Source organism: Salmo trutta, chromosome 25 (genome assembly GCF_901001165.1).
Source record: "Salmo trutta chromosome 25, fSalTru1.1, whole genome shotgun sequence".
NCBI lineage: Eukaryota > Metazoa > Chordata > Actinopteri > Salmoniformes > Salmonidae > Salmo > Salmo trutta.
In genome coordinates, this window is record NC_042981.1 from 21,045,692 (window position 1) to 21,069,707 (window position 24,016).

The window sequence follows — 24,016 nt, forward strand, 5'->3', positions numbered from 1 at the left end:
ACAGCCCACCCATTCAACATTCAACTTTCCAGCCCACCCATTCAACATCCAACTTTACAGCCCACCTATTCAACATCCAACTTTACAGCCCACCCATTCAACATCCAACTTTACAGCCCACCCATTCAACATCCAACTTTACAGCCCACCCATTCAACATCCAACTTTACAGCCCACCCATTCAACATCCAACTTTACAGCCCACCCATTCAACATCCAACTTTACAGCCCACCTATTCAACATCCAACTTTACAGCCCACCCATTCAACATCCAACTTTACAGCCCACCCATTCAACATTCAACTTTCCAGCCCACCCATTCAACATCCAACTTTACAGCCCACCCATTCAACATCCAACTTTACAGCCCACCCATTCAACATCCAACTTTACAGCCCACCCATTCAACATCCAACTTTACAGCCCACCCATTCAACATCCAACTGGGTCAAGTGTCTTGACTAATCTGACAAAACCATTCATTATTTGGTTTTCATCGCTTCTGATAAATTGAGTGGAATGGAATAAATGGGCACTACAGTACATCATACTTGGACGAGTGCTTTAAGAAAGGGGTTGAGCTATCTACCACTAAGTCTGCTTCTGTCTAAAAATAGCCATTAAATTCCAATCACATTCTGAATAACAAATGGTTCCATCATTATTAGCATAACTCATGATTGTAAGGGTAATCTATATCTCAAACCTACCGTGGTTTTGAAATTACTATTGTGCTCCAAGTTCAGCTTTCACAAAATACTATATATAACATTAATCATGAATTGTGTTACAAGATCCAAACCTGCCTCCTATTGATTTCCATAGTTCCACATGATTTGATTATGTGGGAGAGTAGGCTAATGCTTTTATCCAATACATTCCTACTGCCCTTGGTCTTTCACCTCTGTCTCTGATCCAGACTTTACAAGAGGAATACTGAATGCTGACAGGACAAAGACAAGTGTGAGGTGATGCACTGGGGGATCTAAGTCCAAGAAAAGTTACTGGATGATGAAAATTAAGTTGTTTTTTTACTTGTATCCACAGGCGATGATGATGATAATTGGTGACTATGGTATGATCATTTCATACCTTTGTGTCCATTTATAACAGGCAGCAACATCTGATGCTAAGCCACACAAATTCCAAATGTAAAATCTGACACATAAACAGTCTGACACCTACACTATTGTGGCACAGTGGGAGGTCAGAATATTCATTTATTCAGCCTAGCAGCTGTATGGTGAAACACCTCCTTTAAGCTTGAGGATAATGATTAACTAATGGTGTGCATGGATCATAAAAGGAGTCTGTCTGTGTGGGTTCAGTAGAGGACCACAAGCAAATACTGAATCAGATCATAGCATGCAGAATGTCAGGAAAAAAGTTTCTGTCTCTGCCCGGTAATTCACAATGGTCTGAATGGGCATCTCCCCAGGAGCTGTCCTATCCCCCTCTATCTATCCCCAACGAAGAACGCACTGTAGCCTACTGTACATCGGAACCCAACAGGCAAGGTGAAGATAAACTCAGCCAAAAAAGAAAACTTCCCTTTTTCAGGACCCTGTATTTCAAAGATCATTCGTAAAAATCCAAATAACTTCACAGGTCTTCTTGTAAAGGGTTTAAACACTGTTTCCCATGCTTGTTCAATGAACCATAAACAATTCATGAACATGCACCTGTGGATCGGTCGTTAAGACACTAACAGCTTACAGACTGTAGGCAATTAAGGTCACAGTTATGAAAGCTTAGGACACTAAAGAGGCCTTTCTACTGACTCTGAAAAACACCAAAAGACAGATGCCCAGGGTCCCTACTCATCTGCGTGAACGGGCCTTAGGCATGCTGCAAGGAGGCATGAGGACTGCAGATGTGGCCAGGGCAATAAATTGCAATGTCCGTACTGTGAGACGCCAAAGAGCGCTACAGGGAGACAGGACGCAAAGCTGATCGTCCTCGCAGTGGCAGACCACGTGTAACAACACCTGCACAGGATCGGTACATCCGAACATCACACCTGCGGGACATGTACAGGATGGCAACAACAACTGTTCCTCACCAGACATCACCGGCAACAATGTTCCTCACCAGACATCACCGGCAACAATGTCACCTATGGGCACAAACCCACCGTCGCTGGACCAGACAGGACTGGCAAAAAGTGCTCTTCACTGACGAGTCGCGGATTCGTGTTTATCGTTGAAGGAATGAGCGTTACACCGAGGCCTGTACTCTGGAGCGGGATCAGTTGGAGGTGGAGGGTCCATCATGGTCTGGGGCGGTGTGTAACAGCATCATCGGACTGAGCTGTTGTCATTGCAGGCAATCTCAACGCTGTGCGTTACAGGGAAGTCATCCTCCTCCCTTATGTGGTACCCTTCCTGCAGGCTCATCCTGACATGACCCTCCAGCATGACAATGCCACCAGTCATACTGCTCGTTCTGTGCGTGATTTCCTGCAAGACAGTAATGTCAGTGTTCTGCCATGGCCAGCGAAGAGCCCGGATCTCAATCCCATTGAGCACGTCTGGGACCTGTTGGATCAGAGGGTGAGGGCTAGGGCCATTCCCCCCAGAAATGTCCGGGAACTTGCAGGTGCCTTGGTGGAAGAGTGGGGTAACATCTCACAGCAAGAACTGGCACTTACTTAATGCAGCTGGTGGCCACACCAGACACTGACTGTTACTTTTGATTTTGACACATTATTCAGGGACACATTATTCAATTTCTGTTAGTCACATGTCTGTGGAACGTTTTCAGTTTGTCTCAGTTGTTGAATCTTATTAAGTTCATACAATATATACACATGTTAAGTTTGCTGAAAATAAACGCAGTTGAGAGTGAGAGGATGTTTCTTTTTTTGCTGAGTCTAGATATCTCCTCCCAACTACCTGGCAACATAAAAATCACATTGCATTATAATAAAATGCTATTTTAGCTGTTCTTTCTTAGATAACATCAATGAAAGATGCGTTATATATATTAACAATCGTAATAATTAAAAAAAATGTTCACATTTTATCTTACATAGTGGATGGTAAAGACAACTGTACCCAGCCTAAGCATTTCTTCAGTCAGCATAGACAAACTATTCAGGGTCAAACTCCACTTTCTGAGGAAAAGGTATATTTAGGCTACTAACCTCGTTGATCGGGGTCCAATTTTACTTGTTTCTAGGGTTTTCCAGTGGAAATGTAATAGCTATTCTTCTTCTCAATACACACTAAGACCATAAATCTGCTCAATAGCGCGTGAGAAAATAAAGGAAAATAAACCAAATCTGCCAGCGCCCTTGTAACAGTTCTGTGTCATAATAAAATATTCCTTAAAAGTAACGCGAAAATTGCATTGTCTGGAGCCATGGGTGCGTGGTGCACGCCTGGACAAATTGTTCGTAATAAGGTTTCTGTAGGCCTACTGTCTGTCGCACCTTTTAGGAACACCCAATGGGCTACAACTCATTTCACACGTCAGTCCACTCCGAACAGAAGTGGACAGTGAGTTGCGCGCTTTTAGAACCACGAACTTCACAGTCACGAATGAGGATGTCACCCCCAATGAAGGAGGAACGACGTTTACCGAATGAGGATGTCACCCCCAATGAAGGAGGAACGACTTTTACCGAATGAGGATGTCACCCCCAATGAAGGAGGAACGACGTTTACCGAATGAGGATGTCACCCCCAATGAAGGAGGAACGACGTTTACCGAATGAGGATGTCACCCCCAATGAAGGAGGAACGACGTTTACCGAATGAGGATGTCACCCCCAATGAAGGAGGAACGACGTTTACCGAATGAGGATGTCACCCCCAATGAAGGAGGAACGACGTTTACCGAATGAGGATGTCACCCCCAATGAAGGAGGAACGACGTTTACCGAATGAGGATGTCACCCCCAATGAAGGAGGAACGACGTTTACCGAATGAGGATGTCACCCCCAATGAAGGAGGAACGACGTTTAATGGCTAGTAGTCTACCTCTCCATCAATGCACGTTTTTCTAAAAGTTATAATTATATTACCACTAATAGCCTACTGTACGCTAATTATAGGCATATAAATGATCATCAACAAATGTTTGTAAATGCGTTACTTACTCTTTTGTACCAGGGAGGGATACCTTTCGTTTGGGTTAAATCAAGTGCTCCACTCCTTTCCTGACTGGATATCGGCGTTTACTGCAGGGACATGGCACATGAGTGAAAGTCATAATTCAATAATAGACTACTAAAACCATTACGTCTTCCAGTGTTTCACCTATATACATAGACTTGAAATCGCTGGCCACTTTAATAATGGAACACTGGTCACTTTAGTAATGTTTGCATATTTTTTATTTACTGATCTCATATATACTGTATTCTATTCTACTATATTTTAGTCTATGCCACTCCGACATTGCTCGTCCTAACATGTTTATATTCCTTAATTCAACTGTTTTAATTTTAGGTTGTGTGTATTGTTGTGAATTGTTAGATACTACTGCACTGTTGGAGCTAGAAACACAAGCATTTCGCTACACCCGCAATAGCATCTGCTAAAGGTGTATGTAACAAATACATTTTGATTTGAATTATGCACTTAGCCGCGGTGCACTACTGCTGCTGAATCTAGGCCACCACTGTAAAAAATACATAATACAAAATTACAAAATAATGTAGCTGTATAGATGTGTATATTGTCCAAATCAGGATGACCCACACTTCTTTGAAAATATGTATACTAATTCTTTATGGTGGGAGACAATAACACAATGTTAAGTACCTCAATGGACCATAAAGGAAATCACACTACAAACTATCACCCTCGTGCTCTTAAGGAGATCACAAAATTGATCATGGATACATTAGAACTGGTGGATATATGGAGACCCAGACCTAGTGAGATATACATGGAGGAGACTTAATCAAGCTAGTTGTCTTAACTTCTTTCTGGCACCAAAGGTTTAAAAAGTATTGATATGAGACAGAATGCGATCGGACCATAATCTAAATGGGCCTTTCCACTTGGACAGGATATTGGACATTTAATCAAAGTCTACTGGAGGACAATTTGTTCTTAACTAAGACCAAATAATCTATAACTTAATTTTTTCATCACAATACATGTTCAGCAAATCCCCTTATTGTTTGGGATACCTTTAAATGTAACTTCACAGGTCATTCAACTCAATATTAATCAGTAAAGAAAAAGCCGTTTTGGTCTAAAGAGACTACACTAACAAGGGAAATACAGGAACCAGTGGATGCTGCTTAGTGTAGGACAGCTCATAGTAATGGCTGGAACGGAGCAAATGGAATGGCATCAAACACATAGAAACCATGTGTTTGATACCATTCCACTGATTCCTCTCCAGCCATTACCACGAGCCCATCCTCCCCAATTAAGGTGCCACCAACCTCCTGTGACAGGAACTAACAGTACAGGTAGATAAACTTGGTCCAGGCCCCCCAAATATTCTATGTACATGTTTTCTTTTCAGTCTCCTCCTTACCCACTGAATGACGATTTCTGTAAGGATTTCTTTCCTAATAATGAAAAAAAGGAAAATTAACAAATGCATAAAAAGATCAGTGTGAAGACCAAATTACAGAGGAATAACTTTGAGGCTATTAAATCCTTTCTGTCTGGAAAAATCGGTAGAGGTGTATCAAGCACGGGGCTAGCAGCATCATGTTGTGGGGGTGCTTTGCTGCAGGAGGAACTGGTGCACTTCACAAAATAGATGGCATCATGAGGCAGGAAAAGTATGTGGATATATTAAAGCAACATCTCAAGACATCTGTCAGGAAGTTAAAGCTTGGTCGCAAATGGGTCTTCCAAATGGACAATGACCCCAAGCATACTTCCAAAGTTGTGGCAAAATTGCTTAAGGACAACAAAGTCAAGGTATTGGAGTGGCCATTACAAAGCCCTGACCTCAAACCTATAGAAAATGTGTGGGCAGAACTGAAAAAGTGTGTGCGAGCAAGGAGGCCTACAAACCTGACTCAGTTACACCAGCTCTGTCAGGAGGAATGGGCCAAAATTCACCCAACTTATTGTGGGTAGTTTGTGGAAGGCTACCCGAAATGTTTGACCCAAGTTAAACAATTTAAAGGCAATGCTACCAAATACTAATTGAGTGTATGTAAACTTCTGACCCACTGGGAATGTGATAAAATGTAATAAAATAATATGATAAAATGTGATAAAAGCTGAAATAAATAATTCTCTATGCTATTATTCTGACATTTCACATTCTTAAAAATAAAGTGGTGTTCCTAGCTGACCTAAGACAGGGAATTTTTATTGGGATTAAATGTCAGGAATTGTGAAAAACTGACTTTATATGTATTTGGCTAAGGTGTATGTAAACTTCCAACTTCAACTGTATGTCCTTAAATCAGTGTAAAGGAAGAAATGTTGCTTACTTGTTGAGCAAAATCAATGCTGTAATGCATCCTGATGTCTTTGCTTGATGGTTCAGTAGGGGCCCCCAGAGACAACTGCAGGTCTTGACAGGTGGTCTTGCAGTCAGCAACCATCTTCTGGTAGACAGACCGCTCACTCTGAACAAGCAGGAGATGCTGCTCTTGCTTCTTCAGCTCGGCTGACTTTACAGTTACTGGCAGATCTGAAGACCTGATAGTTGTTCCCCTGGGACTGCCAGCACAGGTCTGTCCTGGGCTTAGTGCTTGAGATGCGGTGCAGCAATTTTCTCCACAGATTCCTGAAGGAAGACAGCCTGACTACATCAATAATTAGAACAGGTCATGGTAGAAATTGTTTTGGTTACTCAGCTCCGTGGTCCTGGAATTTTCTCCTGAACATTTTAAAATTTGATGATCTAGTCACGTTGGTGAACTTTAAGCACATGGTCGATGTAAATATCATAGAAGAGTGTAATTGTCTTTCGGACAGCTGTTTTTTAGTTATGACTTTTGTGTTTCTTTACTTAATATGTAATTGTTGTACTATATGTGTGTCTACAGGTTTGGTCAATGTTGTTTAAGTGTATGTAAGTTGTTTTGTCTGAAACTTTGTTCCTGCTGCTGTTGGACCAGGTCTCTCTTGAAATAGAGATTTTATCTCAATGAGAAAAACCTGTATAAATAAAGGTAAAAAACAACAACAAACGTACCTCTGGAAAATACACAATGTGAGATCAATAAAAGTAGTGCCAATCATGTTGGACGTAAATTAAATAATCAAAACATGTTGTTTATGTTTTACATACCAAGTTTTGTCGTCGATTCCTTGAAAAGACGCCACACCGCTGCTTTTGTCACATGAGATGGCAGCAGCTTTCCACCAAAGTGTTTGTGTATGTGTCCTGGGCGGTGTCCTGGTAATACTATTGCATTATCCTCTCCGTAGATCGCTGCAAGTCCTCATGCTTCAGGTGTAACCTGTGCTTTCTTTGGCCAGCTCTCTTTTTGATGGGAGGCATTATTAGACCGTTCTTCTTGTATGACTGGTGGAGGAGAGTAAGGCGTGTTCTACTGATGCTGAAAGACAAATTCCAGATACAAATATTTTAGCCTTATTGTACAATAGATGGCCGTAATCACCGTCAGACAAACCTGGTTAACCTCTACGGGATCGGTGTCCCCTCCCTTCGGGTCGTTTGAGCTAACGTAGGCTAATGTGATTAGCATGAGGTTGTAAGTAACAAAACATTTCCCAGGACATAGACAAATCTGATATGGGCAGAAAGCTTAAATTCTTGTTAATCTAACTGCACTGTCCAATTTACAGTAGCTATTACAGTGAAAGAATACCATGCTATTGTTTGAGGAGAGTGCACAATTATGAACTTGAAAATGTATTAATAAAGCAATTATGCACATTAGGCACATCTTGATACAACATTTTGAACAGATGTGCAATGGTTCATTGGATCAGTCTAAAACTTTGCACACACACACTGCTGCCATCTAGTGGTCAAAATCTAAATTGTGCCTGGTCTGGAATAATACATTATGGCCTTTCTCTTGCATTTCAAAGATGATGGTCCAAAAAACATGTTTTTTTTCTTTGTATTATCTTTTACCAGATCTAATGTGTTATATTATCCTACATTTATTGCACATTTCCACAAATTTCAAAGTGTTTCCTTTCAAATGGTATCAAGAATATGCATATCCTTGCTTCAGGACAAAATTAGAAACGTATAATATCTGAAACTGTACCTAGACTCTTACCTGTATACATAAATGAATACTTCATGGCAATTTAATAAGAAAGTATACCAGTTTAATTTGAGGACCAGGATGTTGACAGTTGTGACATACAAATTGCAAAATAGCTGGGAAGAGATTTTTGATGTACCCATTCCATGGCATAGGATGAGCTTTTCAGCTAAAATTATTGTATAGAATTCTAGCCAACATCAAAATGTTGAATATTTGGGGCACACAACCATCGCAGCTCTGCAGATTTTGTTGCGAGGATACAGAATCAATAGAACATTTTTTTTACGGTATTCCCCTCAGGTAGCCTGCTTCTGGTCTCAGGTTCAGGAATGGCTGAAAAAGCATGAAATTAATCTAAAATTGACCCTAGAAATAGCATTGTTGGGAGATTTGGAGAGACCTGGTCAGTCAATTGCTAATTTGTTTTATTAAAAAAAAATAATAATCACCTTTATTTAACCAGGTAGGCTAGTTGAGAACAAGTTCTTATTTGCAACTGCGACCTGGCCAAGCATAGCAATTCGACACATACAACACAGAGTTACACATGGAATAAACAAAACACACAGTCAATAATACAGTAGAACAAAAGAAAACAAAAAGTCTATATATAGTGAGTGCAAATGAGGCAAGTTAAGGCAATAAATAGGCCATGGTGGCGAAGTAATTACAATATAGCAATTAAACACTGGAATGGTAGATATGCAGAAGATGAATGTGCAAGTAGAGATACTGGGGTGCAAAGGAGCAAGATAAATAAATAAATACGGTATGGGGATGAGGTAGGTAGATAGATGGGCTGTTTACAGATGGGCTATGTACAGGTGCAGTGATCTGTGAGCTGCTCTGACAGCTGGTGCTTAAAGCTTGTGAGGGAGATATGAGTCTCCAGCTTCAGAGATTTTTGCAGTTCGTTCCAGTCATTGGCAGCAGAGAACTGGAAGGAAAGACGACCAAAGGAGGAATTGGCTTTGGGGGTGCCCAGTGAGATATACCTGCTGGAGCGCGTGCTACGAGTGGGTGCTGCTATGGTGACCAGTGAGCTGAGATAAGGCGGGGCTTTACCTAGCAGAGACTTGTAGATAACCTGTAGCCAGTGGGTTTGGCGATGAGTATGAAGCGAGGGCCAACCAACGAGAGCGTACAGGTCGCAATGGTGGGTAGTGTATGGGGCTGTGGTGACAAAACGGATGGCACTGTGATAGACTGCATCCAGTTTGTTGAGTGTTGGAGGCTATTTCACCAAAGTCGAGGATCGGTAGGATGGTCAGTTTTACGAGGGTATGTTTGGCAGCATGAGTGAAGGATGCTTTTTTGCGATATAGGAAGCCGATTCTAGATTTAATTTTGGATTGGAGATGCTTAATGTGAGTCTGGAAGGAGAGTTTACAGTCTAACCAGACACCCAGGTATTTGTAGTTGTCCACGTATTCTAAGTCAGAGCCGTCCAGAGTAGTGATGCTGGACAGGCGAGCAGGTGCGGGCAGTGATCGATTGAATAGCATGCATTTAGTTTTACTTGCGTTTAAGAGCAGTTGGAGGCCACGGAAGGAGAGTTGTATGACATTGAAGCTCGTCTGGAGGTTAGTCAACACAGTGTCCAAAGAGGGGCCAGAAGTATACAGAATGGTGTTGTCTGCGTAGAGGTGGATCAGAGAATCACCAGCAGCAAGAGCAACATCATTGATGTATACAGAGAAGAGAGTCGGCCCGAGAATTGAACCCTGTGGCACACCCATAGAGACTGCCAGAGGTCCGGACAACAGGCCCTCCGATTTGACACACTGAACTCTATCAGAGAAGTAGTTGGTAAACCAGGCGAGGCAATCATTTGAGAAACCTAGGCTATCAAGTCAGCCAATAAGAATGTGGTGATTGACAGAGTCAAAAGCCTTGGCCAGGTCGATGAATACGGCTGCACAGTAATGTCTCTTATCGATGGCAGTTATGATGTCGTTTAAGACCTTGAGCGTGGCTGAGGTGCACCCATGACCAGCTCTGAAACCAGATTGCATAGCGGAGAAGGTACGGTGGGATTCGAAATGGTTGGTAATCTGTTTGTTAACTTGGCTTTCAAAGACCTTAGAAAGACAGGGTAGGATAGATATAGGTCTGTAGCAGTTTGGTTCTAGAGTGTCACCCCCTTTGAAGTGGGGGATGACCGCGGCAGATTTTAAGATATTGCTTATTTAAGATAGTGAGGAAGGCACTTTTAAAGAATAGCCAGGCATCATCTACTGACAGGATGAGGTCAATGTGTAACGCCCTGGCCATAGAGAGGGGTTTTTTGTTCTTTATTTTGGTTATGCCAGGGTGTTACATTGGGTGGGCGTTCTATGTTCTTTTTCTAGGTTTTTTGTATTTCTTTGTTTTGGGCCGTGTGTGACTCCCAGTCAGGCACAGCTGAAGTTCGTTGTTGTTGATTGGGAGTCACACATAAGGAGCAAGTTTTTTCTTTGGGGTTTGTGGGGGATTATTTTCTGTCTCGTTCGTTTTTGACCAGACAGGACTGTTAGCTTTCGTTGCTGTTTGATGTTTTGTTTATAGTGGATCATTTTATTAAATATTTATAATGAATCCACAACCTCTGCTGCATCTTGGTTTTCTTGCGACGACAGCCGTTACAGAATCCCCCACCAAGAAACAGACCAAGCAGCGGAGGAAGGAGAAGAGCTTTCGGGACTCATGGACGTTGAAAGAAGCTATCTGGAGTCGTGGACTTGGGAGGAAATCCTGGACGGTAAAGGACCATGGGCTCAGACTGGGGATTATCGCCGCCCGCAGTGGGAGATCGAGGCGGCGAGAGCTGAGAGGCGCTGGTACGAAGAGAGGGAGCGCAACGGACACGGGAGGCAGCCCCCCCAAAAAAATTGGGGAGGGCACACGGGGAGATTGGCGGAGTCAGGCGGTAGACCTGAGCCAACTCCCCGTGCTTACAGGAGGCAGCGCAGTACTGGTCAGGCACCGTGTTATGCGGTAAAGCGCACGGTGTCCCCAGTATGCGTTGATAGCCCGGAGCGCTACATGCCAGCCCCCCGCAAGTGCCATGCGAGAGCAGGCATCGAGCCAGGACGGGTTGTGCCAGCTCAGCGCGTCTGGTCTCCAGTGCGCCTCCTCGGTCCAGGTTATCCTGCGCCGGCGTTGCGCACGGGGTCTCCAGGGCGCTGGGAGGGTCCAGTTCGCCCAATGCCTGCTCTCCGCCCGTGCTGGGCCAAAGTGGGCATTCAGCCTGGAATAAGCATGTCGAGCGTCCGTACCAGAACTCCAGTGCTCCCCCACAGCCCGGTTTATCCTGTGCCTCCTCCTCGGACCAGGCCTCCAGTGGGTCTCCCCATCCTGGTCCGTCCTGTGCCTCCTCCTAGGTCCAGGCCTCCAGTGGGTCTCCCCATCCTGGTCCGTCCTGTGCCTCCTCCGAGGACTAGGCCTCCAGAGTGGCCCGCTTGTCAGGAGCTGCCAGAGTGGCCCGCTTGTCAGGAGCTGCCAGAGTGGCCCGCCTGGGCGGATCTGCCAGAGTGGCCCGCCTGGGCGGATCTGCCAGAGTGGCCCGCCTGGGCGGATCTGCCATCACCGCCCACCAGCCGGGCGCAGCCAGGGTCGTCCGCCAGCCGGGCGCAGCCATCGCCGCCCGCCAGCCAGGCGCAGCCAGGGTCATCCGCCATTCGGGCGCAGCAAGGGTCGCCAGCCAGCCGGGCGCAGCCATCGCCGCCCGCCAGCCGGGCGCAGCAAGGGACACCCGCCAGCTGGGCGCAGCCATCACCGCCCGCCAGCCGGGCGCAGCCAGGGTCGTCCACCAGCCGGGCGCAACAAGTGTCGCCCGCCAGCCGGGCGAAGTCAAGGTCGCCCACCAGACCTTCGGCGCGGCCAGGTGCGCCACCTAAGAGGGCGACGCCAAGGGTGTGGCAGAGGCCACGTCCCGCACCTGAGCCGCCGCCGTAAGAAGGCCCACCCGGACCCTCCCCTTCAGTGTCAGGTTTTGCGGCCGGAGTCCGCACCTTGGCGGGGGGGTACTGTAACGCCCTGGCCATAGAGAGGGTTTTTTTGTTCTTTATTTTGGTTAGGCCAGGGTGTTACATTGGGTGGGCGTTCTATGTTCTTTTTCTAGGTTTTTTGTATTTCTTTGTTTTGGGCCGTGTGTGACTTCCAGTTCGTTGTTGTTGATTGGGAGTCACACATAAGGAGCAGGTTTTTCCTTTGGGGTTTGTGGGGGATTGTTTTCTGTCTCGTTCGTTTTTGACCAGACAGGACTGTTAGCTTTCGTTGCTGTTTGATGTTTTGTTTATAGTGGATCATTTTATGAAATATTTATAATGAATCCACAACCTCCGCTGCATCTTGGTTTTCTTGCGACGACAGCCCTTACACAATGTCATTCCAATATAGTAATAGTCCTAGCAAAAGTATTTATCTTCAACTTGCAATCGGTGGATTCTATTTGATTAGATAGATTAAAATGGTATGTTAAACATCACAGCATATTTGAAAGATATTTGGTAATAAGAGGGTGGCCAGCAGAGATAGGTGGGATGGGAAGAGGGAAACCGAGGGTTGGAATGTGGAACTGGAGATGAATGGGAGTGAAGTTGCTGAGTGAGGGGTAATTATGTTTAAAAAATAAACAAAACAAAAAAATGACACGTGCATTGAAACCAACACACGTTAATCGTGCCACACATGCACACAAACACACAGTCTGCCTTGCTATTTTAACTTTTATTGTCCTAGATGTCTTTTGTTTCATATTGTTGTTTTCCTTTGTTCTTGTATTTTTTTCTCTTTTTATTGGTCGTTGGTACATCGGGTGGGTAGTTGTATGTTTGGGTTGGATGGGGATAGTGGCTCGGAGGCATTGGAGATGGGGGCGGTTTGGTGATGGGAAATGGAGGGGAAGGTTTTCGGGGGCGGACTGTGGGGCGGGGTGTGGCCTGGCGGTTGGGAGTGTTAGGCCGGCGGTCGAGAGGTCGCTGGTTCGGGTCCCCGAGTCGACTGGGCGAGGGATCTGTTGAGGTGCCCTTGGGTGGGGTACTTGACCCTGATTGCTCCTGTGGGTCACTCTATATGGGAGCGTCTGCTAAATGAGGAAAATGTAATGTAAATATTGAGCAGCTTCATTGCAGGTGGATTGTGTGTAAAAAAAAAGAAAAAAGAAGAAAAACAAATATATATAGATGTATCATGCCCCAGGAAGACCCCATCCGCCTCCGCCTGGTGGGGATAGATTTTTGTACACAAAGTTCTCATGATTTCAAGTTTGGCTCACATGACACTTAACCCTATGGTTCATGTACTTAAAAATGTAAAGAGACTCTCTAGTACTTTTGCATACTTTTTAGCCAGTAACCCTGAAAGCAGTGCTCACGAGCCAAAAGTGGTCCACGAAAATTGCTTACTACGTCGCATATGTGCAGATATGTGCCCCACGTAATTGCTCTCTCTCTAGCTCTGATGTGTGTGCATGATTTACCTTTTGCAAGCTGTCACTCAAATGGTGATGGGCTGAAGCTCATTGGTTGAACTCAAATTGCTAGTGGGCTGGCCCATGTGGGGGAATATGTAGGGAAAATGGCACAGCATAGCTTTGAGAAAAACAGTTGATTTCAAACTAGGGATTTTGTGGCTTACTGAGGTAAAACAGTAATTCTGTTCATAGATTATGCATGCATGAACTAAGCATTGACACATCCAGCACAAAGCGTAGTCGTTAAAGTTCCGGACATATCTTTAATATGTATGTTGTACACAAGTATCTATACTAGGCCTCTTCCAATAACCTTAAACTTCCCAAGACTTAAAGGTAGACTACACAGTATACTCAGATGTTCAATGGTCATTGACATTAATGCAAATTAAGGGTTGGACATTTAAACACTAGCCTGACTACCCATCCACATTGCTCTGGCCAAATGCCATGGTCACTAGCAATTCAATGTATTTATTTTACTAGGCAAGTCAGTTATGAACAAATTCTTATTTACAATGACGGCCTAGGAACAGTGGGTCAACTGCCTTGTTCAAGATTTTTACCTTGTAAGCTCGGGGATTCGATCTAGCAACCTTTCAGTTACTGGCCCAATGCTCTAACCACTAGGCTACCTGCAGCTCCCTCAATGATGAGTCTGGATTGGCTTTCCTCCCCAAGAGAGATAAAGGTAACTGACATAATAAAGGAAACACTTGAGTAAATGAGGGATACAAAGTATACAGCGTCATGTATACAAATTCTGGGCATATTAAGTCTTCAGGATGAAAAATAGGTTTACATTTAAATATTGAAATATGCCTTATGTGTGTGCACATTTCCAACAAGATGTTTGATGTGGCCCGATGTGGTAGCCTAGTGTAGTGTTGTTTATGATAAAGAGATGCAGATGTTAATGATAAAGAGAGAGAGATGCAGAGAGAGAGAGAGAGATGCAGAGAGAGAGAGAGAGAGAGAAAGAAAGAGAGAGAGAGCGCACGTGTGTGTTTCAGAACCATGGACAGGTCCCATCCCTCCATAAGCGGCTACTGATCAAACAAGCCACAATTAAAAACAGGTCAATGTTGCACATTTCAAACATCAATCATGCCTGCTTTCAAGAGACAACTACACATCAAGACAGCTAAACATAAAAAAATGTGTTCCAGAGAAATGTATAGTGCGCATGCTTTAGAGTTTTTGCATGTGAAAAACTTTACGCATATTCTATGTATAGCGTAATGACGCAGTCATAGCAACCGGCATGGAGACAAATAAGCTTCCTACCCTAATCTTGCGGAGTCAGCGGCAGTTCAGGGATTTGTTAGCTCGACTCCAGAAATGTGAGGGTTTAAAATATGTAAATCCATAACCTAGCACTTGGTAAATCAACCTATGCACCATTGATCTATCTGAAGAACTTGGTATGAGCATGGGATACACCGAGTATATGGATCCAAAAAGAGGTTGGTAGATACGGTTTGCTAGCTAACGTTAGTTTACCACATGCTAGCACAGGTTGTCTGAAATGTGTTAGCTCATCATGCTTACTTCAACAAGTCACACGTTTACGGTTAGACAAGGCAAGTAACGTTAGTCATGTCACAAGTGTATGGCAAAACTGTAACTATCAAATTGTGTTGGCTACTTTTAGCTGCATGGGGATTTATTATGTAAAGCTGGCTAGTTAGCTCGATAGCTAACTTAACAAGACAAATTAAATTGGATGCGCTAGCTAGCTAACCAGGTTAGATAGGGCATGATCAGTAACGTTAACTGTTAGCTAAATATTTTAACTTCAGTGCCATAGTATGCTTAGGTTATACTATGACACGATTATTATATATATATTTTTTTATCTAGGTCAATATAGACCTGAACTGGGTAGGCTAGATACACGCCAAACAGAGATACCCCAAAAATATAGCCTAGTTTTATTAGAGATACCAAAAGTACAAAAACAAAAAAAAAGAAAATGCATGAAATGTATGCATTCACTACTGTAAGTCGCTCTGGATAAGAGCGTCTGCTAAATGACTAAAATGTATTACAAATAAACTAGCTAGTTAATAAAATGTACAAGCATGGCTGTATGCTGGCAGGCTTGGACTGCCACAAAAAGTTGTTGACATGTTTAGTCTCAAAACTCTCAGTACAACAGGTAGCTACAATAATTTAATGGTTACATGCTATATTAATTTATCAACCAGCAGCTCTGCCTTGTTTCCCTTTCTGTCCTCTGGCAGGAAATGCACCACCATAGGAAACCGGGGGTGGAGGAGTTGTAATTGCTGCAACCAATCAGAGCATACAAACTATTATTTCAAACGGACCAATAACCTCACAGTTCCAAATCACTGAATACCATAATTCACTTAATTGAGGCTCCTCCACCCTCTTACCCTAAACTATCTAGATCATATTTATTTTATAGAAGTCACCTTGTCCGAGAGCGATTTATATGGTTATCAAAACGTCACACCAGGGGGGTTTCTAAAATCCTGTTTTGGAAAAATTGAACCATTTCCCTGTTTGACCGCTAGGTTTTATGGGTATTATCACACCTCCACCATGGGGCTCTATAGCAGGTGCAGTGAAAATGATTCATTTAAATATTTTAATTTAACCTTTATTTAACTAGGCAAGTCAGTTAAGAACAAATTCTTATGTACAATGACAGCCTATCTAACCCTGCAGGGACTGGGGCTGGGATTAAAAATATATGACAAAACACACATCATGACAAGAGAGACACCACAACACTACAAAAAGAGAGACCTAAGACAACATCACAGCATGGTAGCAACACCACATGACAACAACAGGGTAGCTACACAACATGGCAGAAGGACAAAACATGGTACAAACATTACTGGGCACAGACAACTGCACAAAGGGCAAGAAGGTAGAGACAACAATACATCACACGAAGCAGCCACTGTCAGTAAGAGTGTCCATGATTGAGTCTTTGAATGAAGAGATTGAGATAAAACTGTCCAGTTTGAGTGTTTGTTGCAGCTCGTTCCAGTCACTAGCTGCAGCAAACTGAAAAGACAAGCGACAAAGGGATGTGTGTGCTTTGGGGACCTTTAACAGAATGTGACTGACAGAACGGGTGTTGTATGTGGAGGATGAGGGCTGCAGTAGGTATCTCAGATAGGGGGGAGTGAGGCCTAAGAGTGTTTTATCAACCAGTGGGTCTTGCGATGGGTATACAGAGATGACCAAGTTACAGAGGATCATACAGTGCGGTGATGTGTTCTATAAGGAGCATTGGTGGCAAATCTGATGGCCGAATGGTAAAGAACATCTAGCCACTCGAGAGCACCCTTACCTGCTGATCTTTAAATTACGTCTCCGTAATCTAGCAAGGGTAGGATGGTCATCTGAATCAGGGTTCATTTGGCAGTTGGGGTAAAAGAGAAGTGATTACGATAGAGCAAACCAAGTCTAGATTTAACCTAAGCCTGCAGCTTTGATATGTGCTGAGAGAAGGCCAGTGTACCATCTAGCCATACTCCCAAGTACTTGTATGAGGTTACTACCACAACCTCTAAACCCTCAGAGGTAGTAATCACACCGGTGGGGAGAGGGGCATTCTTCTTACCATACCACATGACCTTTGTTTCAAAGGTGTTCAGAATAAGGTTAAGGGTAGAGAAAGCTTGTTGGACACTAAGAAAGCTTTGTTGTAGAGCGTTTAACACAAAACCTGGGGAGGGGCCAGCTGAGTATAAGACTGTATCATCTGCATATACATGGATGAGAGAGCTTCCTACTGCCTGATATGCTTACCTTACTAGCTCCAACAGTGTTGTAGAATGTCTAGTGAATACACAAATAATAAAATAAACAAGAAATCAAGACATTGCAGAACAAGTCCAATTAACAACCCAAGTAGATACATTCTAAAGCAGTGTTAGAATCCAGAATATAAATATGTGTGTGATGTGTATAGATGACAGTATATCATTTGGAAAATAAAATGTTATATACAATGGGACTGTAACTGTAAGCGTTTTTGAACACCTGTAACTGCCATTTCCAGCAATCTAGGGCAAAAAATAGCCTTATATGATAACAATGATCAATTTTTTTTACATAGTGGCGCAACCAGTCCACAAGGTGGCGCAGAGCCCCTCTTACATTCTTTGGGGAGAAACCTGCTGGCTAGTGATGGCTGTTCAACAGAGACCATAGGCTTACTGTTCAGAGACCATAGGCTTACTGGTAAAATGCACATGAGGGGGTACTCCAGGCAGGGAAAATGCAGTTGTTGATACAGTAATCGAAAAAGGTAGGGAGCCACAGATGGGAGGAAAGTGAACAGACAGTGGCTTGGGTGGCTGAGGTCCCTAATGATTTTCTTGGCTTTCCTTTGACACTGAGGGCTGTAAATGTCCTGTAGTGCAGGCAACGTACCCCCGGTGATACGTTGGGCTGACCGCACCACCCTCTGGAGAGCCATTCGTGAGGGTTTCAGGGGCCATGCTGAATTTCTTCAGCCGCTTGCGGTTGAAGAGGCGCTGTTGTGCCTTCTTTAACATGGTGTCAGCATGGTGGGACCATTTCAGGGCCTCAGTGGTCTGCACGCCAAGGAACTTGATGTGGATGGGGGGGTGGGCTCCCAATTCTGTCTCCCGTAGTCCACAATCAGCTCCTTTGCTTTGTGGATGGCTACAGGGAGGAGGTTAGAGCCCTGGCACCACACAACAGGGTTCTAACCTCGTCCCTGTAGCCTGTCTCGTCGTTGTTGGTAATCAGACCTACCACTGTCGCGTCGTCAGCAAACTTGATGAAGACACGCAGTCATGGGTGTACAGGAGGGGGCTGAGCACACACCCCTGGGGAGCCCCTGTGTTGAGGATCAGCGTGGCGGAGGTGTTGTTGCCTACCCTCACCACCTGGGGTCGGCCTGTCAGGAAGTCTAGGACCCAGTTGCACAGGGAGGAGTTCAGACCCAAGGCCCTGAGATTAGTGACGAGCTTGGAGGGCACTATGGTGTTGAAAGCTGAACTGTGGTCTATCAAATCAAATTGTATTGGTCACATACACGTGTTTAGCAGATGTTATTGCGGGTGTAGAAAAATGTTTGTGTTTCTAGCTCCAACAGTGTAGTAATATCTAACAAGTACTATCTAACAATTTCACAACAATACACACAAATCCAACGTAAAGGAATGGAATTAAAAATCTATAATTATTTGGACGAGCAATGTCAGAGCGGCACAGACTAAGATACAGTAGAATTGAATACAGTATATACTTATGAGATGAGTAATGTGAAATATGTAAACATTATTAAAGTGACCAGTGTTCCATTATTAAAGTGAACAGTTATTTCAAGTCTATGTATATAGGGCAGCAGCCTCTAAGGTGCTACAGCATTGTCACATAGGTATTCCGCTTGTCCAGGTGGGATAGGGAGGTGTGCAGTGCCACAGCGATTGCGTTGTCCGTGGATCTGTTGGGGCGGTATGCAAATTGTAGTGGGTCTAGGGTTTCGTGTAAGGTGGAGGTGATATGGACCTTGACTAGCCTCATGATGACAGGTGAGTGCTACTGGGCGATAGTCATTTAGTTAATTTACCTTAGCTTGCTTGGGTACGGGAACAATAGTGGACCTCTTGAAGCAGGTGGGGACAACAGACTGGGATAGGAAGAGGTTGAATATTACATTACTCCTCTCACTGACTGCTAAGCACTCCTTTAACCAATGTTAAGTAACATTGACTAGCTAACAAACTATTTCACTTTTAGGTAATGCATCGCCTGTCCCAGGCCACAGTCTGACTGGACCACCCAGAGGACAGATGAGTTTAAAAGGCATCCGTAAGTATTAGGCTATAGCAATGTGTACAGTGTAATGTATACCTCAACATACAGCTCCACACCACACAGGGGTGATATGTGTTTACTTGCTTCAATCTCCACATTCCGCTCAATAAAAAATGTCTTGGGTCTACAGCGTTCTGCCCTCGGTCGTCGAGCAGACTAACCCAGTGCATTATTCAAGACCATATGGTGTCCCATTATAAAAAGGTGTATTCAGCTAAAGGTAAGGGATACAACCGGTGAAGTATAATAACTTGTGTGTCCTCTAGAATTTCAATCATATGCTGACTTTGGTTATTGACAAATATTCTCTTCCAATGTCTTTCAGCTGCCATTGATTCATCAGTACCCAAAAGTATGCTAAGCAGTGTAAAATGTACGTTTTTTAACATCTGAAATCTATCACAAAATCTAAATAAATTGCACATAGGCTATATGATCTGATTTAGTTGATCATTGCTGTGTGTACATTCACAGACAATGACCAGTTACGGCGGGAGCAGTTGAGGAAAGATGCGTCCAGGTCTGATAGGCGGCCTCAGTCAGCTGGTTCACACTCACAGAGGAGCAGCAGAGCCAACACCAAAGCCTCCTGCCCATCACAAAATACCCAAGTAAGAAGAAGGCACTGCAATGATTTCTGCCCTATTTCTGTATGTAGTTTAGTTATCTTATTCACCTCATTTTAAATCATTCTTGAAGTGTACACTGGCACTCACACCGTCATTATAAGTGTGTAATATTACATGGAAAAAGATGGTAAAGATTATTGTATTGATTTTAATGATGGGTCTCTCTTGCCTTTCAGAGTGGAGCAGGTCAAGAAAGTGCCTATTTCTACCTGGGAAGCTCAATGATTTCCACTCCAAGAATCAACACCTCCTTTCATGCCAAGCAAATAGTTTACCCGTCCCAAATGGTCGGCGGGTCTGTTAGCCTCCCGCACTTCTTCCATTGTGCATCAGAGTACAGCTATAGGAGCCCAAACTCCCAGAGGCAGCAGCCAGCCCGCTCCTGCGCCACCACAGGTACCCAGAGTGGCTACAAGGCCTTTCAGGACCCTGTCCAGAAGACCTATAGTGGGGACCTGATTCAGAAACACGCCCACCGCTTCACCCAGGACAAGCCCTTCACTCCCAGGACTCTGAAGTCAGACAGCAGGTCCTATCTGTCTCAGTATCGCTACTACACACCTCCTCGAGGTAAACCAGCCCAGGACCAGGAGAGGATCATCCCCAGGCTGACACGGCAGGAGACCTATCATGGAAGGTAACGTGGTTCCCTGTTTTTGACAGCACAGGTGTCTTATTTTTCTGTTTGTGTGAATGAGGTGAGAGAAAGAGAATGATGTAGACAGGATGAGAGAGTGATACCATGGAAACATTGGCTAATTAACATCCTTTCATATAATTGTTTCACCTTTGAACAGGATCTAATAAGATGAGCATGCTCAACATTTGCACACAGCAGGTAGTCCAGACAGTATCCTGAATCCTGTTTCTTTTCCTGCAGCACACGAACCAAGGAATGCTCATCGGCTGAATGGGATGATCAACCCCTGGCAAGTTCGATTAAACCCTTCATTCCTGGAAGAACATATTGCAGTATTATAGGATATAGTCAGGGAAAAAGTGTGGTAGAATTAGTTGATAATTTTTTATGTTATATTGAGAGACAGTAGTGTGAATAGAGGAAGTAAAAAGAGAAGTCTTTCAAGAGCACCTACCACAAATGAAAGACAATGCAAGATCAGCAACCATTACAATTAGGTTTAAGTGGTGTTGGGAAATGCTAAGGAAATGATAGACATGAAGTAGGATTGGCTGAGAATTGAGACAAATATGATTGATATGGATGCAGTGCCAAGGTCTTGCCATAATACAGGTGGAGATGACTAAGCCAGCATCCATCATATTGACAGCCTGGTTTGGCTTGGAGTATCAAGGAACGGCATCCAATAAAATAGTCTTTCAAATTGAGAGAGGTGAATTACACTAGCTGTGCTGCAAGGTCAATGTTATTGGAGTGACTATAATATTTCAGATGCAGAGTCACCAACTCTGGTCTAAATAAGGAAACAAACTCAAACAATGAACAAATCTAGAGCAAATTATACTTGTAAATATTATACAGCTTAATTAAACACATGGAGCCTGATTAAAACTGAATTAATTGATCACTCTCTGTTATTATAGGGACATGGTACAGAGCATGAGTGGTCGGATGCAGACGATGAGTCCCATACACTGAATCTGTCAGCATTTGGACAACGAAGCAAGGGAAACAAGAGCGTAAGCAGCGATCACTACCATCCCTCCTTCAGGTAATGTTTATACTGGTTTCAGACTGTATGTGCTGTGGTATTGTACCTGTGCTTCTTGTACAAAAAAAAGTATGTATTTTGTCTTGATTGGCTTCTTCCAGGGTTTCACCAGAAGGAATGACATCTCCTATCATGAAGAGGGTGTCTGCAGAGTAAGAACCATTTTTTAACCTTGCCACCTTTAATCACTACTTTTCTATAAATATAGGAAAAGATGATAAAGTGTGAAATAGGCTGATATAATAAATTCATGATTACTGCTGAACCCTAGCAGTTCCAAGCAGTCTCACTTACGTAGTTTCCCTGTAAAGTTACCATTCTGACTTACCATTCCTTTCTCTACAGGGAGGAAGAATTTATGTACCTTGAATTCATTGCTGATGTAACAAATGAAATCTTGTCCAGGGGCCTGTACTCTGACAGGTACGTCACTTTTATATGAACTGTTTTTCTCAGGACATGAGAGACCTTGTAGCTACAGTGTAGCACCGTGTCTGGTATTTATGCTAGGCTATAAATCACAAGTGATGGCCTCAATGATATTCGTAATAATCCCACCTGATGAAACCTGTAATAGGGGTCATGTTAACGTTGCTGCACTGCTCTCTGGCCGCTTTTACACAGGCAGCCAATTCTGATCTTTTTTTCACTAATTGGTCTGTTGACCAATCAGGTCAGTTCTGAAAAAGCGCTGAAGTTAAAAGATCTCATGCGATTGGTCAAAAGACCAATTTAGTGGGAATAATATATCAGAATTGGGCTGCCTGTGTAAACGCAGCCTGTGCATCACTGAATATGAATTTGCTACAAGTAGGTATTCATACCAATTCATTCTCCTTCTAAAGGGTCTTAGAGCGGGTGTTTGAACATCACGTTGACAAGAATAAACATCTATTGGATGAGGTGGGTGTCTCAACTTGACATGGGCATCTGCGCTGGCAGCATGTTTTTTACACTAATGCTACATTCAAAATGGCAAAGCGAGAACCAAACAAGCTGATATGTTCTGTACTTAAAATTAGAGATCTGTCAGGGTCATAGTGAACTGTTTTTGTTCTTTTTTTAAGGACAAAATGAGCCACCTTCTGGAGACTCTGTGCAATGACTTGCAAAGTCCAGCCAACACACCTACCTTTAGTGCAGAGCCTAAGAATGGTGAGGAGACAGAGCTTGACCTTCTTCATGGTCATCTACAGGGTCTGGAGTCTCTGGACAGAGGAGCACTATCAGAAACCAAAGAGGACAATGACCTTTTTCCCTATGCATTGTTTAACCAGGACAGTGGTGGGCTGGAGAATGTTGTTCCATTGTCAGTGTCCACACCGTTATATGGTAGCCCTCCTAAGAGGACTGACTCTGACAGTCTGCCTGTTGGTTCACCTGATGCTGATGGAGATGCAGAGGGCCTGGATGAGCACAATCATGACAGGGAAAATTACTTTCCTCCTTCACTTGGTGAAAATACCCCTCTGACCCTTGAGGAGGACCACAATCAAAACCTAGAAGACAATTGTGGTGGACTATCCAAAGACCTGGAAGATCTCGAGAGAAATCTGTCTGAGTCATTTCATGTTTCCAATGCACCTAATTCCGCAGGGCCAGTAGTCTCTGAGAATATAAACACAGTAGCCTCTTTCAGTGATGATGAGTTCTGATTTTATTAGTATTTTAGGGATGAGTTTAGTGAGCTTTGTAGTCAAAGGAGACTATTTTCGATAACAACAATTTGATAAAGGTTTTTGCATCTCAAATGTGTTTTATAAATGGGAGCTGATAGGTATATTTAATACTTTTTGCCTATTCTTGTTCTGGGCACCATTGCCATGTGTATTTCCAGTACAAAGTATTGACCAATATATATTTGGATTATTGTTACACAATGATGAGAAGGAACTAGACCGTAAATACATTTTCTACTTTACATTTATCAGTGTTTTTGCTCACTGTAGCTTATTCATTTCAAATAAGAGGGAGCATCTGTGAGTAATCTAGAAAAGCAGTTAATTGATTAAATTATTTTCCCCATATATAATTTAAATCAAGACACTGTGCTCCCCCTCCTCATTGACTGCCAGTGTTTTTCATGTTTACAATAAAATGTTTTATTATGTTATGAACTCTGCATAAAAGTGAACTTGTCTCAGCTCTGTGCTAGTAGGAGAGAATTACACATAATTATTTTACAGCAACCTGGCATGAAGTAATTAAACTGACAGTTC

General features: G+C 43.4%; 1 protein-coding gene across 2 annotated transcripts; it reads left to right on the forward strand.

Annotated features, from left to right (window-relative positions):
* Positions 1–14,812: 14,812 nt before the first annotated feature.
* Positions 14,813–23,921, forward strand: spata7 (spermatogenesis associated 7). 2 transcript variants are annotated; one of them, XM_029713178.1, is made up of 12 exons: positions 14,813–15,105; positions 19,400–19,471; positions 19,608–19,697; positions 19,803–19,850; positions 19,952–20,127; positions 20,283–20,743; positions 20,987–21,035; positions 21,670–21,797; positions 21,899–21,949; positions 22,143–22,220; positions 22,643–22,700; positions 22,865–23,921. In XM_029713178.1, the coding sequence occupies exons 1-12, from the start codon at positions 15,066–15,068 to the stop codon at positions 23,450–23,452; spliced, it is 1,839 nt and encodes a 612-aa protein (XP_029569038.1). In that variant the 5' UTR covers positions 14,813–15,065; the 3' UTR covers positions 23,453–23,921. The 2 variants fall into 2 exon arrangements, with proteins under 2 accessions (XP_029569038.1, XP_029569039.1); XM_029713179.1 differs by having other exon boundaries at positions 14,815–15,105; positions 19,952–20,088.
* Positions 23,922–24,016: the final 95 nt, after the last annotated feature.

What these genes read in the sequence shown, in the direction of transcription:
- spata7 (XM_029713178.1), top strand. Translation starts at nt 15,066, where the DNA reads ATGAGCATGGGATACACCGAGTATATGGATCCAAAAAGAG. An exon ending in AATGGGATGATCAACCCCTG is followed by an intron (nt 21,036 to 21,669) that starts GCAAGTTCGATT and finishes CTGTTATTATAG; the next exon opens with GGACATGGTACAGAGCATGA. An exon ending in AGGGGCCTGTACTCTGACAG is followed by an intron (nt 22,221 to 22,642) that starts GTACGTCACTTT and finishes CTCCTTCTAAAG; the next exon opens with GGTCTTAGAGCGGGTGTTTG.